The sequence below is a fragment of the Cervus elaphus genome, chromosome 24 (genome assembly GCF_910594005.1).
Source record: "Cervus elaphus chromosome 24, mCerEla1.1, whole genome shotgun sequence".
Lineage (NCBI taxonomy): Eukaryota > Metazoa > Chordata > Mammalia > Artiodactyla > Cervidae > Cervus > Cervus elaphus.
Window position 1 is genome coordinate 42,265,001 of NC_057838.1, and position 18,618 is coordinate 42,283,618.

Consider the following 18,618-nt stretch of genomic DNA (forward strand, 5'->3'; position numbering starts at 1 on the left):
TCGTAAGTTGCATTATTTCTGCGTAAATGGTTATCTCCGGCAGCGCCACACAACTTCTCCCTGGAAGCCTTCTATTTGGTGTTAGCAGTGTATTCAGTTATACATAATGACAGTATTCAGTGGTGGGGATGGAAAAGGGCAGCCCCTCTGCAGGACTGTAAACTAGACCTAGTAGATGTGTGAACATCCTGGTAACTTAAATTTTCCTTTTTTGTTTCTCCATTTCACTTAATGATTTTCTATGTATTGTTGCAGACATCTCAACAGTGAGCATGCGCTGGACGATAGAAGTACAGCCCAATGTAGAGTACAAATGCAGGTTGTACAGCAGTTAGAGCTACAGGTAAAAACCACATTTATTTTTGATATTGCCTCAGTATTCCTCCACTTCCAAATTTCTGTAGTGTTCTGTAATGAGTTCCTGTGTACTCATTATTGAATGGAAGGTTCAAAAATCTGATGTTGTCCTTTCTTTCCTTTGATCTTCTTTTGTGTTACTGTATTTTATTTCTTTTCCTCTTTGGGAAGGTTCAGCTTCAGTTCATTCTTGGACACTGCTGCTCAGACATCTCACAGTTCTGTGCATCTCTGTGTATGCCGCCAAGCCTCAGCCACTCACTGCTTTTTAGCTTTTCCATCTCTCTCTCACTTGACCTCCCTTCTCTCTTTTCCTTTTTAAGTTTGCTGGTTATCTGTTGTTGGTCTGAGCCCCCACTGTTGCTAATATTATTAACCCGAAGTTAGGAAGACAAGCTGGGGAGAGATATGGGGAGTGAATGAATGGAGAGCGAGCGAGAGAGAACATGAGTGTGGGCAACATGGGGCAAGCCAGTACACATGCAAGCCTTTTTTCCAAAGTTAAAATAGAAAGTATATGTGGATTTATGCATCATTTTTCATTGTTCCCCTTTTTTCTCCATCACTGAGAACAACTGAGAGTTCACTATACATTTTAAATATGTACACACACCCACATGTACATACAAATGCATATTCAGGTACATACAATATATATCATGTGCATATCATATATATAGAGAGAGGGAGAGAATCTTGTGTTTGGAAATCCACTGGACCATGTAGAACATATTTTATGACTACAGAAAATTAACTTGTGCAGATTTTCCCGTGGATCACATTTGGTCGGGGTGCATTTGAAATGTGAGTTCCACTTCCTGATGTAACTTGTTGATGAACCACCGTGTTTTAGCAATCATTCCCTCCTTGGTATAATTAATAGAAAATTAGTTTCTAAAAGTAAAAATTGGGTCAGAAATGGATATTATTAAAATGTACAATTGCACAAGGCTGACCCTACAAACCCCATTTATGCAGCTGAGTTCCAAAATGCTTTTGAGTGCTTGATGACTCACTGTGGCTTCTTCCTCTGACTGGTTTAGTGTAGGCAAGAGGTTAGCCGACTCGGGGAAATTAAAACAATGTTGTACATTATATTGTTACCAGCCATTGAAAAGCCTATTTTGTATGCAAGACAGCAATGCCGAGATATATGAAGAGCCCTGGGCTAAGTACAGTAGATAATTACATCTGGAATTTTACTGAGTTAAGTCATTTATAGCTTCAAATAGTTGCAGAGAAAAATCAGCCAAAACACACTTAAACTTTTTGTTGTGACTTTCCAGGATAGAAAGGATTTTTTTTTTTTAATTAGTTATGATGGATCACTTATTTATTTATTTTTTTTAGTCAGAATGTGTGAAAAGTTATTTTAAGTACTTTTGCATTCAGACTATAGATATGAAATTACTAGGACAGTGGGGTATTTATCCAAGCAAAGGGCACATTGTAAACCGTGTGCCTCTTCCCCCCCACCACCCCCCCAAATTCTTACATGAGTCTTCGGAAACATATTTAAATTCAACATGCTTACTGAGAAGGAAAGAAGGAGTTTATTTATCTCACTCCCAGAGTTCACTTGTGATTGAAGCATGGGAAGCCCCTGAAGGACTGGATTGAATAGGACCAGCTCTATGGCTATTGCTTTCTGACCTTACATATTTCAGTGGTGGTGGTGTTTTTATAAAGGGATCCAGATTCTTGCATGTATGTATTTAATTGATGAAATTCTTAATGATCAGCCAGAATAAATTGTTGAGCAGAGCTGTCATGGTTCACCTAAGTTGGCATTCCAGACTGCAGATTTTGAGTGCAAGGCCATGATTAACTAACCTTTTATTCATTATTCCTCATTATCCAAAAGAAGCAGTTGGGAGAAGGAAAGGAGTTAGATGATCAGTAAGTCAGGTAGTTATCTCCCAGCAGCGTTAATGTTTTGTTTTGGTGAACATGGCCTGGGAATGGTACAGACCTATATGATGATTCTTAGATTCTTTGCGGATTTCGTTTATTCATAGTTGTCCCTTCATCCTCCAGTCCCACCTCAAACCCAAAGCAGGTTTTTCAACTTTTAATAAGAATCAGAGATGCTTATCTTTCTGGAAGTTACTGTGTGGTGGTTACCTGTGATATTCCTTATGATATTTTTTGAACAACTTTGCTTTAATGGAAGATGGCAGGGCTGGTTCTGAAGAGTTCCATTTCTTCCAAGCTTGCAAGGATTGCTAGAAGGATGACAGAGAACTGCAGCCCCTGGGCCAAATCTGATGAGCTGAGACAGGTTTTTGCATTTTGAACCGTTGGGGTGAGGGAGGTAAGATTCACAAGAAGAATGAACTATATGAGACTCAGATCTCAGCATCCATGTGTGAGGCTGTCTTGGAACATGGCTGTGCCCTTTGAGTTACGCATTGTGTGTGGCTGCCTTTTGCTGTACAACAGAAAAGTTGAGTAATCGCAACAGAATCCCTATGGCCTGCAAAGCTGAAAATATCTACTGTCTGGCTGGTCCTTGCAGAAAAAGTTTCCTAAGCAGTCCTTGGTCTAGAGAATCAAAAAAACAATTGGCATCACATTCTTAGCAACTTGTTCTCATAGGTTCCCGGCTTCCTAAGGGCCAGCTCTCCCCTTTTACTTCATTCTTCTTCACCTTGGTGTGTAAAACCAGTGTCGCCATATCAGTCAGGTTCCCCGGAGGGCAGCTTCACATGCCAGTCCTTGCTGCTGTTGGTGGTCATGGAGAGCTAGCTGAGGGGTATTCATCCATCCATCCATTTATCTACTTATGCATTTAGCAGACATCACCCCGAGCCTATACCATGGAAGAACCTTGTTGGAGCCACCAAGGAGTAAAAGAATGAGTGAGACAGATGGGGCTGTCCTCCTGGTTCCTACATTCTAGGGAAAAAAAAAAAAAGATTATAAGTCAGTCTCCAGTGGCACTGTTCATTCACTGGGTAGTGCTTGCTCTCAGTAATGCATTTTTGAAAACACCAGAAACATGCTCAGAAGACTTCAGTGCAAGATTAGGGCCATACCCAAACAGTGATTATTTAATCTAATGAAATACACAAGAAAATGTCAGCAGTTTTTAGTACTGAAGGAACCCATGCCCAACGCCCTTATCAACAATTAGACGGACAATATTGGGGTTGCAGAGAGTTTGGTGCAGAGGACAGTTAGACTCACAGCCACTCATTTGCAGCTTCCTATTTCTCTGATATTTGTATTTCCGTGTTTGCCATTTCATGCACCCATGTCAGGAAATGTACTTTTTAATTGGCTGATGTCGTTGTGCCCGTAGAGTCTGAGGTATTGGGGAAGCGAAGTCTGTGCAGCAGCAGGAGGGTGTGAAGAGGTGCTCTTGTGTCTCAGCAGCCTTTCTGTCTTGTTTCTCATTGACATTGGCCCCCCACACACACCCCCTCTGCTCAGCATGATGTATCTGCTCATGTAGAGGGGGTGCTCTGGGCATGCCTGACCCAAAAGGGCTACTTCTGTTTCCCTTAAAGAAAGCATTTCCTGGTCCAGGAAATACCTGAATTTCCAAGTTATCTCAAAGTCTGTTACACAATTACCGTGTATTAACTTGAATTTGAAAACTGTTTGCACCTCTGAGCACGACAGGAAAGAGCAATCAAGACCTGAGCATTTTCCCAAAGGACAATCACTCAGAGGAGGAGGAGACAGCCCCCCCCCCCAACTGCCCAGATTCTCTCAGCAGAGCAGTACTGAGGCCTCTGGCGTTTACTCTGGGGGCAAGGTCACACGTGCGCCCCCATTGTAAAAACAAACCCAATAAGCTCAAATTGGATCTTAGAGTAGAGATCACCAGAGAGGTTCATTATGTCTACCCTGGAGAATCAGTGTGAAAGGATTGCACCGGAGAACCTGGGAGGGCAGCGTCAGCCCCAGATGTGACCAAAACCAGGGAAGCCCCTGGAGTGCTGTCCCGTGTAGCTTGCCAGCCCCCAAATCTAAACCCCAGAAACCCCAACTCTGACCCCAAACAGGAGGTCCTGGTGTTTCTTACCTGCAGTCAAGCCTCCATAAAGGAATTCGATTTCAGTTTTTTAGAAAGATCACCCTCGCTCACCTTAGGGGATAGAGGCAGGGGCTCATTTCCCTTCCTAGCGTTATCTGCATTTGAGCCAAATGGAGAAGCCTTTAAGATTCTCATGGCAGAGTTCAAGCCACCAGGCAGAAATCAGAATGTTGGGTTATGGGGTCTAATTTAGATCTATCTATGCAGCACTGTGGGTGAGAGGCATCCATCTTGTGTGTGTTTTTGTTGGAAGATATCAAAATATATAATGCACGTTCTCTTAGCAGTGGACTATTTACGTAGAACTTGTTGACAGTGAAATGATGGTTAATTCAGTTCTTATGTTACACCCTGTTACTGGTTTCCCTGATGGAGGAGGGTGTCAAAAAGACATCTTAGTGGGCATCCAAAGCCTTTTTGAATATTTCTGAGTTCATTTCATTATTACAAAGGCAGTTGTAATTTTTTGACATTTATCAATGGACTGGATGGGGATTAACCCCAGCTGTTAATTACCAGGAAGCCGAGAAATTACATGAGGTCCTACCCTGGACACTTAGGCCCCTAGCATGACGACAGATGGACACCATAGAAATCATTTGGATCGAGGACGAGGGAATGTCCTTTTTGAGGTCGGAATGTATTTTAAGATTGCATCTGTTAGATGTTCTCTGTTGACAGATTTTTCTGGACAATGGGCAGTCATGGAAATAAGTTAGGACTGGAGGAGGAAAAATCCCGTCAGTATGTGTAGTCTTATGTAGGTCATGAAATGTCCAGCTCCCTCCCCCACAGGGCAAGGACAGCAGAGGTGGGAACACGGTGAGTGTCTGGTTGCCCACCTCCAGCGCCACGGCCAGGGCCGTACAGAAGCACCCAAAGGTTCCTTCTGAGAGTTGAGCACCTACTGTCCCCTGGGTTTAAATCCATATTCATCCCGTTATCTGGATTCATTCGCCTGGGAGGGAGATGCTCGTGAGCTCTCTCAATCGTTCAGTTGGCGATGAGATCACACAGAAGACATCTCAGTGGCTGGGTCAGAATTCCATTTTGGGAAAAGGGAAAGGCATCTGATTTAAAAGACAACAGGAAAAAAAGAAGTCTGCGGATGGACTTAATCTGTCTTAGAAAGCTGAGACGTTCATGGTATAAATACAGTTTTCTGGACATATTTATTCAGTTTAATTCTGTTTTGTGACCATGTAACCTTGCTCAGTCATTAGCTATCCTCTTTGGTGTATAAAGACAGGCTTGGAAAGAAAGAAAAAAGAAGCCTTGAAAGTTTGGCCTGTTCATCATGTCCAGGGCTCCGCATGTGTCAGGGGCAGGGCCCAGGACAGGTTTCCTACAACCCCTCAGCCCCAAGACCCTTTAAAGTGAATATTGAAAGTAGCCAAGGAGCATAGGAGCCACCCAGCTGATGGGGATGATCTGCTTGGCCCTGGCAGGGATGGGGGTGGAGGGATGTGGACCTGTTATCCATGACTCATTTGATTCCATTCGGTCACTGTTTATCAGGCACCTAGTGTATTCCAAGCCCTGGATATAGACAAGTGAGGCGGTTTCTTCCTTCCTATAATGTGGAGAGGGTAAGACTACTAGGTGTGTAACTGCCCTCAAGGCAGAGTTTGGGGTGGGGGGACTCACTGTGGAGGTGTCAGGGGGAGAGCCTGGCAAGGACATTCCAGGTCGCAGGAGCCGGTTGAGGGATGTGCCTAGGTTGTGGGGTGAGGGAGACTGAGAGTGGAGGGATATTGGGTTCTTTTTAAAATTAATCTCTGTTCAGCAGGATGTGATGGTGACCAGCTGCTGCAGTTTGCTTTCCTGGGACTTGGGAATTCCTGAGACTTGGGATTTTCTGTTGCAGAATGGGGAGAGTCCTGAGCAAATTGGGATGAGTTGGTTACCCTCGTGATCTGTTTGAATCCATTGGCTGTAGAAAAGTCTAGCATGCCCATGTTCTGCTTATTGCATTAAGGAGCTCAAAAACTATTTGAAAGAATATTTATCAAGCCCCTCCTCTATAGCCAAGACACTGTCCTAGTGAATTTACCCTCAGGTTCATTGAATCTCCACAGCCCGCAATTCAAAACCCTGTTTCTTTCACCCCAAGAGTCATGTTTTAAAAGGAGAATCTAACATTTGGAAGTCAGTATGTGTCTCACACTTAATGAGCATGATTAATGTAATATTCCTTCTTGCTCTTTGAGAAGGTGTTTCTAAGTGGATGGTGATTGTCCTCTGAGACTCAGAATAGTGCCCCCCTGCCCCCCAAAGATGAGGAAACTGAGGTGTAGAAGATCTGACTAACTTGTTCAAAGGTGATGGGCAGGCCCCCACTTTTGGAATCTGTCTTTTTTTCTTGCTCAGTGCTGTTGGATGGCTTTGTACCCGGGGTCGTCAGGGCTCTGTTAGGGAGGAGAACATCTTCCTCTACCCTTTTAAGTTCTTCTGTCTGGGCTAAGAATTCAGTTGACAGGAGAGAGAGAGTAAGAGGAGAAAAATCAAGCAAAAGTTTAGCAAGATGGTATACAGGGGAGAGACCCAGGAAAACGGGGTCATCTATCAGAATGGTCGAAACCCTCGAGGTGAACACCATCTTCAGCCAAAGACAAAAGGGGGTGTTGGGAGCAGGGCTTTGGAACTTCAAAAGGGAGAAAGGCCGTTCACAGGGAGATGGAAAAGTCAGTGTTTAGTAAATAAATGTGTGACCACAGGGAGACAGTGGGGCGCAGAGTGGACTCTTATCTCAGGGCCCTGCAGAGTTCTCCACGCCCACCTCCTGGCCTGTACTCTGTGCAGATCCGCTAGTGCTAGCTCTCTTCTGACAGGCCTTTGCAATTCTTTTAGAGAAAGGAAGGTCAGAGTTTCTGAGTCTTTGGGGCTATGATTCTTTTAAGCTCAAAATAATAATCTGCATGCCAGAGAGACATTTTAAAGTAGCAAGTTTTAACACCGCTTCACCCCGCGAGGTTCTCAGCACACATGCAGGCCTTGCAGATCAAGGGTTTGGAAACACGGCCACTGGGGCCGCGCTCTCCTCTGCCTCAAGGGGCTTTCTCCTCGAGAAGTTCGTGGCAGGCGGGGCCTGGGCTGGAGCTCGGTGGTGCTGGGCCCACGTGGAAGGTTTCCAAATCCATCCACCGGGAGCTGTGAGCGCTAAGAAAATGTCGGCAGGAAGGGGAGTGCACAGGCCGCGACAGCGGAGGGACACGTCAGCCCCACTCAGACCCTTCACTCGGGAAACTCATGTGATCCCTCCGCCGTCAGCCGGGCTGTTTGTAATCACAGCAACTTCCGGGTCGTTGGCCTGTCTCCGATGCCCTCCGGGCTTTTCTAACCCCATTCGAAGCGGCACTCAGGACAGCGCCTCACAACGGAGACTCCCCAGCCTCCTGACTATCTCTGAACAAGCTCGAAGGGTGGTGGGAACAGAGGGTTCCTAATAGCATCACAGCTTCGTGTTGCCACTGCTCTCTGACAGGGGCCGAGAAAAAGGGGGGAGGGTCTCTGCGTGTCTCCCTTCCTCGTTCCCCCCTTGGAAAACCAAGACGATTCTTTTTCATAATTTAAAATCCTGCTTTACTCTGGGAGCATTAGAATTCCTAGACTATGACAGAGTATCCGAGTGCGTCTGCTTGAAATGTCAAGAGAGTCTTTAATAATAACACGTGAGGAATGTTAAGATGGTGACAGAATACAATAAAAGTTGGGAAATTCTTCAATTGGGGTGAAATGAGCCGTAGGTTGCCTACCCGCTAAGAGCCCGAGTTGGCCTTCAAGGCCGAGTTGTGAAGGTCTGTGAATGACCACCACTCGATAGAGTGGCTGCAAGATAGCTATTTGGTAAATACTCAGTTTGGTAGAAGAATTTAATTTCTCCTCCTTCCAGTGCTGCCCTCCCCACCACCCCCATTTTTTTTTTTTTTTTAACTTATTTTCCTTTTTTTGATAGTATGCTCTTAAGAGACCAGGTAACAAGATCCATTCTGCCTCCGTCAGTTTTGTAGGGACTGTCAGTGTATACGCAGTGGCTGAGGGTATCAAGCCCCGCTCCCGCTAAGGCACACTCAGTTCATAGAAGAGAGTGGTATCTCCCCAACACCCCTCATAAACTTGGACCCTTGGTGTCCTTATTAGAACCATTTACTCCTGCATCCCTCCCCTGGAGAACTGGACAAGATTAGGTCAGATCCCAGTCGCTGAAACTGGGGACCTCGGTCGACTAATCCAGGCTTGCTTCTTTGTAACCTGTGTGTGGCTAATATTGTGCACCCATGTGTGTGCACACACCCCAGGTTCTGCCTACGTAGGTGTAGGAGACGGGAGGGAGGCAAAGATCTGAGTTCTCAGGTGGTGTCCCAGGTGATGCCGGGGATCACACCCATTTGGGAAAGTCAGACCAAGCATCATGTCACCTGGGTTCTAGTCTTACTGTTGTCCCTTCCTAGCTCCACGGCCTCAGGTTAAGTTCTCCCCATGAATCTGTTTTCCCCCAACTATGAAACATGGCATGAGAACTAGAGGCCTTGGAATAGCCTCAGCAGCTTGTGAAATGGAATAAGTGGCCTGGCCCCTTCCTCTCTCCATCCTCTGTAATTCTAGTGTTTTTTCTGTCTCCCAAATCCTTCACTTTTTTTTAGAATTCTTTTCTCATGAGTGAGAACCGCCAAATTGGGTTTAAAATGATTCGTCCTCCTGAGAATGTAGAATATGATTGTGTTCAGTGAATTTCAGCCCATGTTACCTTTTCTCTGCTAAAAGAATGAGTGTAATCGTCTTAGCTTTTACCTTTGAAGATGGTGCATGGGGCCCCCTGGCCTTCAGCAGTTATGGAGTGATACCTCTGTTACAGTCTTGGCCAGCATTGGTGATCAGAAGACTGACTTGAGGCCACGGGGAATAGAAGAGGGGGAGACCCGTATTAGTCAAGGGAAGAAAAAACATTTCTTTAGGACACGGGACAGATAAAAGTGAGAACTAAGGGAATAAATCCATGAGAAATGAGCATCATCTTTCCTAGCTTCCTGTTCTCTTCTTTAAAATCTCTTAAATTCTCTCCCCAGTTAGCCCAGCTGCAAACTCCATCGAATCTCTGTTATGTTGATCCAGTTTCCAAACATCTACTTAAGTCAGTAGAAGTCTAGATAGACTAGACTGATTTAACTTTCCTTTAAAAAAAAAAAAAAGTTTTTTTTTTTTTTGAGCATTCATGAAGTGCTAGGCTCTGTGCTAAGCTTGTTATGTGCAAGAATTTATTTAATCCTCAAAACAACCCTTCAAAGTTCAGAGATTATTATTCCATATTTAGAAGGAGAAGTGAAAAGCTTGAAAAGGTTACATAATGTGCTCAGAGTCTCAGAGCCAGGATTCAAATCCTTCGAAGTCTGTTAGCCCACGTCCTTTTTAACCCATTTTTGACTCTAGTCATTCTGCAGTATTGGTGTGCCAGGTTACTAATTTAAACAGACACTGCACACGCAGTTCCCCTTACTGCGTGGCCTGTTGTCATTCCTTTTATGCTAGATACTCCTCCTGCACCCACCAGGAAAGCTCTGAGAGAGTAATTCTTTTTTGATACTACAACATAAAAGGATGTGTAAATCTGTCAGCCAGATTTTTAGGTGACCTTTGGACTGAATTTTCCATCCTTTTCTTTGCCTGTCATGGGAGTCAGTTGATAAGGGAATGCTAGACTATATTTGCTAATATTAAATGTTTGTATTCCCATATTATAACAAAGAAGGGATGCTGTGAAAATTGATAGGGGTGGTGAGCTCATGGAATGATGGCATAAAAAAAACAGCAAAGAATCTGCAAGCTGTTTGAAGGACCAGTGAGTACTGTAAATGCAAGACAGCCCTCCGTAGAGAGAAGAGCTGATTTCACTAGGTGTGAATTTATAGCCATTTTTGCATAAAAATAAAAAGTGAATTTGGTGAGATTTTTTCCTTTCAGTTGTCAGAAGTTTGTATTAGAACTGTTATCAATGATAAAAATCCAAAATCCTTCCCAAGACTATATATGACACGCTAGTTTGCACTAATAAACACAAAGAAAAACTTGGATTTTTGCCTCTTTCTGTAACCTTGCCTGTCTTATAGTAAAGCAGAGTTAGGATAGTAGACTTGAGGTTGAGGCAAAATAAGGAACCTGGATTATTCTCAGCGTGAATGATGAATCTAAGTGATATTCTTAAGAAGAAATAAGATTCCCTCCAGCAGTAAAGCACCAGGGTTGTGGAGGTGACTGGGTGTACAGATTCTCCATGTGTGTTTGCCATGTGGTGTTACCACCTTTGACCAGTAAAAGATCAGCCTGGTAGACATTTGGATGGAACATAGAGGTAATGGTTTCTTTTGATGCTGGGAATTTGGACCTCCTTCTACTTGGTCTTTGTAATTGTTCCATCAACAATGTTTACCCCTAAATTAAGTCACAATTAATATTCATCAGACTCTTCAGTAAATATTGCCTCCCACCCTTAAATTTGTACCATTTAGCACCACAGACGACTACTTGTTTTTAAAAAGAATAACTGAGATGCCTCCATTCCTCTGCCCCACGATAATTTTAAAACAAACCATTTTTCTTAATCTAAAAATGTTTTAGTTGTAACATTGAAGAACTTAGAACACTTACATAAAAAACAAATAACTGTAGAAAAATGCCATTGCTAACATTTTAATTGTTCTAACTGAGCCACTTTGGAAAACTGAATTCCTTTAGCATTATGTGTTCTGAGCATCTTTTAGTTTGGCTGTTCAATAACTGACTAAAGAACAGAGGATGAATAACATAAAGTGGCTCCTAATATGGTATCATTTTCATTTCCTGTTTGTTGAAAGATAAATGCTAACACTGTAAGGCTCCCCCCCCCCCACCCTGCCACTTCTTAATTTATTCCTCCCCAAACCACACCACAAGGGAATAAAAAGGAAAAAAAAAAAAAAATCAAATGTGATATGGCTTGAGACTGAGTCATCGAGTTAGGATAAGTTGAAAGCTTTTTCCTTCTTGTTTTTCTACTTATTCCCTTTTCTCCGCTTTCCCCCAATTCTTGAAACATCCTCCTCCCTTAAAATGCACTTTGATTTTTAAAAAGCAAGTCTTACTTGATTTGGGGGGGGGGGAATAATTTTAGACTTACAAAAATTAATTGATATTTTAAAGATTTAATGTTAATTATGTGACATGGAAGGACTGAGTCCCTTCCTAATTCTAAGGCATTATTTTGGACAAATAGTCTGTAAACATCCTGAACTGAGATTTTTTTCCATCCCTGCCTCTCCTCCTCCTCCCTCCTCTCCTCCCTCCCTTTCCCCATCTCATATTAATCTCTTCTGTGGAATTTCCCCCAAATTCCACAGCTTTTCTCTTAACTAAACCTGTATCTTCGGGGGGATACATTTCCTACCTCTTCTACAGTCATAATTATGTCCCCTATGCTCAAGTGTCTTGAACTGTTGAAGATACCCTTGTGTAGGGAACAGTCCAGGGCCAGCATAAGAAAGCAGCCTGTAACAAATAGCATCTGAGTCCCTACTGTGTACATCCAGCTAGGAACTCATGTACCTTCAGAAGAGAATGTTTTCTAGAATGAGGAGACTTGAATTTTTGTCACGATGAGACTAGCACATAGTAGGTACTCAGATACTGAGTCAGTGAATGAGTAAGCTTACTGTATATTTATTTGGAAATGGGGACTTCTCCCCCTTTGTAGCTATCTGCCTGCCCTGTTAAAATTGCTTGCCTGGACTGTCTGAATCTGTGTCTACTTGTGAAGAAAGATGGAGTTAATTTTGCATAAGTATATCTGTGTGTCTAGGAGTTTCTCCACAACCACAACAGATGAATTTACGAGTTTTCAGTTCCCTAGCTCATTTTCCTTTGGCTTCCTCATGAATCAGGTTGGTTAATAGGCGTGATTCACGGTTTTGTCTTGTAGCTGTCTGTGTTACATGGGACTCCTTGGTGCCAGTAGGTCTAGGACTTCCCAGTTAAAGGCTCATGCATCTTGTGTTGAGAAATCACACACCGACACCTCCAGTAGTGGTCGCATAGATTTCAAAACGATTAAGCAGTGATGCAAATTTTGTTGTATGCCAGGGGGCCATAGTGTAATTTAGAGTATGTATCATTTGGGATATTTAAAGAGTAACGTATCTGTATTCAAAGAAATAACAGAGCATTTTCTCCCTACCAGCTTGCGAAAGACAAAGAGCGCCTGCAAGCCATGATGACCCACCTGCACGTGAAGTCTACAGAACCCAAAACTGCCCCTCAGCCCGTAAGTACTGAGCAACATCCAGGGGGTACCTGACACTATTTCTTCTCTGCTTCGCTTCCACCAGGAAGGAGGATCCCTAGTCTGGCAGCTTTGAATATTGAAAGACTTAAGTTCCATCTGGTTCTGGTTACCTTTTATGAACAGTGCAGTGTGCTGGGCATTTATGGAGATATGTATGGGATGATTCAGGCACAGTCCTCAGCCACGAGACCCCACAATCAGCTCTTCTTTGGGACAGATGATTGATGCTACACCAACATACTAAAACATACTATGACAGCTCTTTGGAAGGAAAAAATCAAAAACAGAACAAAAAGCAATCTTCCTGATTTCTCGTTGGTGGAAACACAGAGAGAGGACTGCCAGACCAGGAAGGCAGAAGAAAAAAATGTATGTTGGCATGGGCTAGCTAGGAGACAGTAGGTATGAGAAAAGGGTTGAGGGATGATCCAGTCCACTCTGAGAGGAAAGAAAGAGGAAATGTTGAAATAGTTAGAGGCTGTAATTACCGCAGAACATCTAATGGTTACTAAAGAGTTGGAAGTGAAAATGACTCCTTCAAAGTGAGATCAAACGTGGTACCCTAAAATTACATCTCACTTTCAGGAATCTCTTGCTACTTGCCTTATTTCCCTTTTCTTTGACCTTGAAGAGTGTCATGCAAGCACAGACAATATCAAAGTAGAAGGATGCTATCTGGACCCCAGATCCTGTCTTGCCTCTCATTCCCTGTTGTACCTTGATGGTTTTCAGTTAAGTTTCTCATATACTTACAGTTCTCAAAATCTAGTTGCTTCAACTAATTTTTCACAATGGAGAGAGTGCTTTGCTTCTTGATTTTTAAGATTTGTAAAATTTAAGGGTACACTGCCTTTATTTGATTTTGCTTGGAGTCACTGTGTGAAAATTAATTGAGCGTTGACAATCTATAGTTAGTACCAGCAATTTTAATCAATATGCAATGATGCAGCATAATGGCAAAGTATTGGTTTATCTGTTTTGACTGGTTTTTTTCTATAAATAAAGCAAACATACACCCATATATGTATGATTTATGGTGATAGAAATAAAACGGAGTCAGACTATTAACCCAGCAAATATGGTAGCCTGCCAAGATGCAGTTGGCAGACAAAATTAATGTCTGAAACAGAACACATTACTGAGATATAGGACATAAAATCATTAAACACTTTGCACATCCATTTTTACTAGGAAAGAGCCCTTGGTTTCCGTGTATTTTGCAGTAAATGGCTGTAGAACCAAACGTGTAGGCCACCCAAAGGAAAGAGTAAAGCCTTTTGGTATTGTGGAGTCATTAGTCAACCGCGCTTTAGATGCTATTCCTATCAACCCCTTCTTTTAAGGAGGCTCCTAGGAATAACGTGAACCCCACTAAAACAAATAGCTAAGATCCTTGCATGATCCCACTGAGTTCTTCAGTGGTTAGAGCTGGTGGCAAGGAGAGCTGATCGTCTTGGAACTCTTTGGACATCTTCAGATGGTTTCCATTCATTAGGGAAATGGTTTTCTCCAGGATAAAGGGTTTGCGTCTCTAAACCCAGCGACAAGGGAGAGAATGAGATGAGTTACTCCGTGAATTAAAAACAGCAATATGAGGTTAGATTTTAAATATGAGGATTAGAATAATGTGTGGACTCAGAACTCTAGGAATGGACTTGTTTAGGATCATGAGGCTTCTTGGTGAGAGGAGGAGGGATGAAAGCAGAAAAGGAATCGAGACACCCTGCGGGGCACTCCATGAGCCGTCGTGGGTCTGGGTGCAGGCCTGGAGCACCATATACATAGACTTCCAGAGGCCACAAAAGGGACCCTTGGGAGTCTCCATGAGGACCCATGTTAAGCAGCCAGTGAACAGGAAAGAGCCGTCCTGGGGGAGATGCACAGGGCAGGAGCGTTTGTCTTCATTAGTATTTAAAAAAATGTTTTACATGCTAGAAAATTATAACTTGGAAGGGGACCTCCTACTAAATTTATTTTTAACTGCTCTATTGAAAATTCTTTACCACTAGTCAACATTATCTCTTAGTAGCTCAGCACAGTATTTCTTTATTAAAAGAAATAGGCACGAATATTTTTGACTGAAAAATTAATAGCTTTTGAATTCATACACAGCAGGTTTTCTTTTGCAAAGAAGTCCAATATCGCTGCACAGCACTTCTATAACCATTTATTTGGAGTCCAAGTCAAACCTTTGACAGCTAGAGCAGTGCTACAAGCCAATATAAAGAACTCCAAGATGTAAACCAACAATAGGCCGCCTGTGTGAGGTTTGCCATTGTCAAATACATAGATTGTTTGGATTAGTTTATGTAAATGTACTGTTGTATTACCCTTTGAGAAAAAAAAAAAGATCACATTTGTGTATGAAAAGTGGTTCCTTTCACAGGCAGCATTATAAATCCCTTATCCTTTAACTTACATGTAAGAAGTAAAAATTGGTGCCTGACAAGCAGATATTGTGTGACACTGTTGCCAGAGAGAACCTGCCTTCTTTTCATTTATTTGAAAATAGAAAATTTTATTATAGATACCATCTTATAAATCAGGAATTATTAAAATATGTATAGGTGAGGCATTGGGAAATTAATTATCAAAGGTAGACGTGTAGTGTTTTGCACACATTTTTACTTCCTTGCTGTAAAAAGGGGAGGGGGCATAGGCATAGAGCAAACCCTCCATTCTTTCAGCTTTAGGGATATAGGGTTATCTGATCAGTTCTAAGGTGTAAAAGACTCCCCTTTGCCTGTAATTAATTTATTCCTCCTGAAATAATGGAACACACAGTGTATGTTCAAACGTGCATCCTCCCAGACTCTGATTTGAAAGAAGCAGTTCCTGGGATTCAGATCTAACCCTTGCTGGGGACGCTCATGTTAGAGTCTTGCCAGGAAGTTTGTGAAGTTTTTTTCTTTTTTCCATTTCTGTTTAAAAGGAACTTGGTGTTTATTTTAAAATCCTTAGTCACTAAGTGATAGAATGCTTTGCTGTAAACGTTGCTTTTCACTAAATGCCATTTGGGTGCTAAGTGTCATTTGCTGTGTCCAGTCATCCAGCCAGTTCCCATTTCACTGCATCAAAGAAACTGCCAAAACCTTGGATTGTTCTGACATCAGACCCTAGACGTGTTTGCTGGATCCTGTTGTGGAACCCATGTTCCCATTTGGCTTGTCAGAGGCTATTCTCATCTGGGGAGAGTCCCAAGTTTTTAGATGTGGGTCTCACCTCGACCCCTCAACCCTGGGAAGCATCTAGGTGAGCTGAACGGGGGTTCATAGGCATCCTGTTCCACAGGTGCTCCGGTAGCGTCTCTCCCTGCTTGCTTGAAGGTCTTTTAAAAGGAGAAAAACCTCTCCTTTTGTAATCATACCCAGGACCCAAATTGCAGTGCACACTGTTTTTGTAAAGAGAATTTCTGAATTTAAAATCAAAGTAATTGCATCAGTGAATATTTATGGAACGTGCGGCTGAGAAACATAGGGTAGGAAAATAGGACGGACCCGTCCCTGCCATCCAGTGTATCTTATGGGAGAGCTGCGCGCCACGTGAGCGTGTGGGCCGCCCGCCCTGGAGGTGGGAGCGAGGGAGACTCGTGGCACCAGCACCACCTAAGATGCGACGGGAAAGAAGAAGGAAATCAGCTTTCATGATTCCTGCCGAGGGTTAAGAGTAGGTGCGGGTGTTTGAGGAAGGGAACTGGGAGAGGAAAGTCTGTGATGAAGATCAGAGTAGAGAAGGGCAAAGAATAGCCGATGTCAGCCAAAAGAAGCTTTTGATTTGTAATGTTATTTATAAGCTTTTAACGTTTTCAAGGCCGGGCCGTGTTTACCAGAGGAGCTGCAGATTCTAGCACAGGAGTTACACAGTGGGTAAAGCTGGACCTGTCATATGGTCAGAATGGCTACGAGTGTTGTAGGCTGGCGTTTCCAAAGATTCATCTCGTTTCCATGTTCAGAGAAGCACAAGTGAAAAATCAAGCGATCGTAAACTGTCCTAATGAAAGTGATATTCTTTTGTTCCAAACTCAGTACCAGTAATGTTCTCAAGATAAACACCACAGTGGGTTGCTTGAGGGCGAATGTCTCCAGTGCTCACTCCATGGAGAATTTCCTGAGATGTTTCTTTGGAGGGAGGCCGCACTCAAGAGGATAAAACAATAACCACCACTACCAACGAGAAGCATGTCTGTATTAATACTTTATTAAGTTGTTAAGGAGTTTTGAAAAAGACTTTTTCACTATCGTAATGTCGGGAAGATACTGTAAATCGTATTTTATAATCTTGAGAACATGAGAGGTAGGTTTAGCTTTAGGGTATTCCTACCCCCCAGAGAACAGCTCCCAACCCTGGTGAAACCACATTCCTTCAGGTTTGGTGGGCAAGTAACTACAGTGTAGGTAGAATCTCCTTTCTGAAAATGTTATAAAACACAGGAACTTGGCTATTTGAAGCGAAAGGCAGTATTAGATTTTCCTTTATACACATTCTCTTTTCCTCCAACCACAGCAATTAGGACTGTTTGGAAGTAGTTTTTAGCTACTATAAAAAATGTGTGTGTCCCTTACACCCCTCCCCCCAAAAAAGTGGTGGGGGGGGGCGTCCTTTAACTCTTAATGAAATGGATGATCCTGTGGGCTGTTGGCTGCAGCTTGGCTGTTGAGTTGGAGAAGTAATTTTGAGGCCGTCATAAAAAGAGATTGGCAAAAACAAGCAAATGTTTCTATACTGGTTCTCGTGAAGCCCCCCGTGCTGAGGTTCAGTGTCAGTGACGGTCGCCTTCTCGCTCACTGTCCCACACAGGGCCCAGATCTCAGGCAGTGGTGGGACTCGGCAGAGGGAGTTGTTCTCAAGGTCACCCCCTGCCCAGCAACACCCACCTACCCCACCCCGCGGTCTGGGAACATCCCTCCAGTTCCTCCATCCTCAGAAAAGCCATCTCTGAACACAGGGGATTCGTGTCTAGAATTCACCTGCTCAGGTCAGTCAAACTAGCAACAGAAAAACAAGTGAGCACAAGAGTCCCTACTAAGCAGCTGGTCCCTCAGAATCTGGGTTTCAAGTTTGCCTTTTGTTCTCAGAATCTGTTCTGAAACAAGGCAGGAACACAAACAAAAATACACAGGAATTCTTATGGGAATCCTTACGACAAGTCTGTTTCTGTCCTGGGTTTACATCAGCAGTGTGTTGATTTTTTAAAAAATGGGAGTGACTCACCGTCTTTTAAAGAGAGAGCAGAGGTTACTGTTTAAAAACGAAAAGATAAATCTTTCTTTCATAGAGGGGCTCAGCAGAGTATTGAGTATTGGGTAGCTGATGCAGTTCCAGTTGTTTGGATGGGTAAGATTTGTAGGAGAGTTCCCCTGGAACTGACCTGGGAGAAAAACTGATAGTTGAGAGTGGACAGAAATTAAAAAATAAAAGAAAACCCTATGACAATCTGAAGTGACATAAGAATTCAGCTTTTGGCCGGCGTTTCAGAGATTATCTTTGCCGAAATCATCACATGATGGAAACTCGCCATGTAGAAAATATCAGAGTTACTAACTTTTCTAAACATAGCAACTTTTTTAAATAGAAAATGAACACAATCTGAAAAATAGGAAAAGAAACCCTCCCAGTCCCATCCCTTCCTGCTCTAGGCCCCAAGAAAAAATTCTCTCTTCCAACCTGAGCTACAGTCAGAACGAAGCACTTGTGCTTTCATTTTTAATTGATGAATGTTTTAAGCTTTAATAGTTTACAATTCAGATGAATCTTTCAAGATTACAGCACAGCTCTCACTGTTCCCAGTTTGTTCTTCTAAGTCTGTAATTAATTTGGGGGGGGGGCGGGTGGAGGGGTCCTTTTTTTTCCAGAGTGTCCTTAATTAAAAGAGCAGGTTTGGTTTGAACACAGAACCTATCTTGAA

At 42.9% G+C, this 18,618-nt stretch overlaps 1 protein-coding gene across 10 annotated transcripts in view; it reads left to right on the top strand.

Moving 5' to 3' along the window:
- FOXP1 (forkhead box P1) overlaps positions 1–18,618 on the top strand; it is a 611,760-nt gene that overhangs the window by 567,549 nt on the left and 25,593 nt on the right. For all 10 annotated transcript variants that reach the window (XM_043886570.1, XM_043886571.1, XM_043886572.1 and 7 more), the window contains 2 exons: positions 256–343; positions 12,609–12,692. In XM_043886570.1, coding sequence (XP_043742505.1) covers positions 256–343; positions 12,609–12,692 — 172 coding nt within the window. The remainder of the gene's footprint in view (positions 1–255; positions 344–12,608; positions 12,693–18,618) is intronic.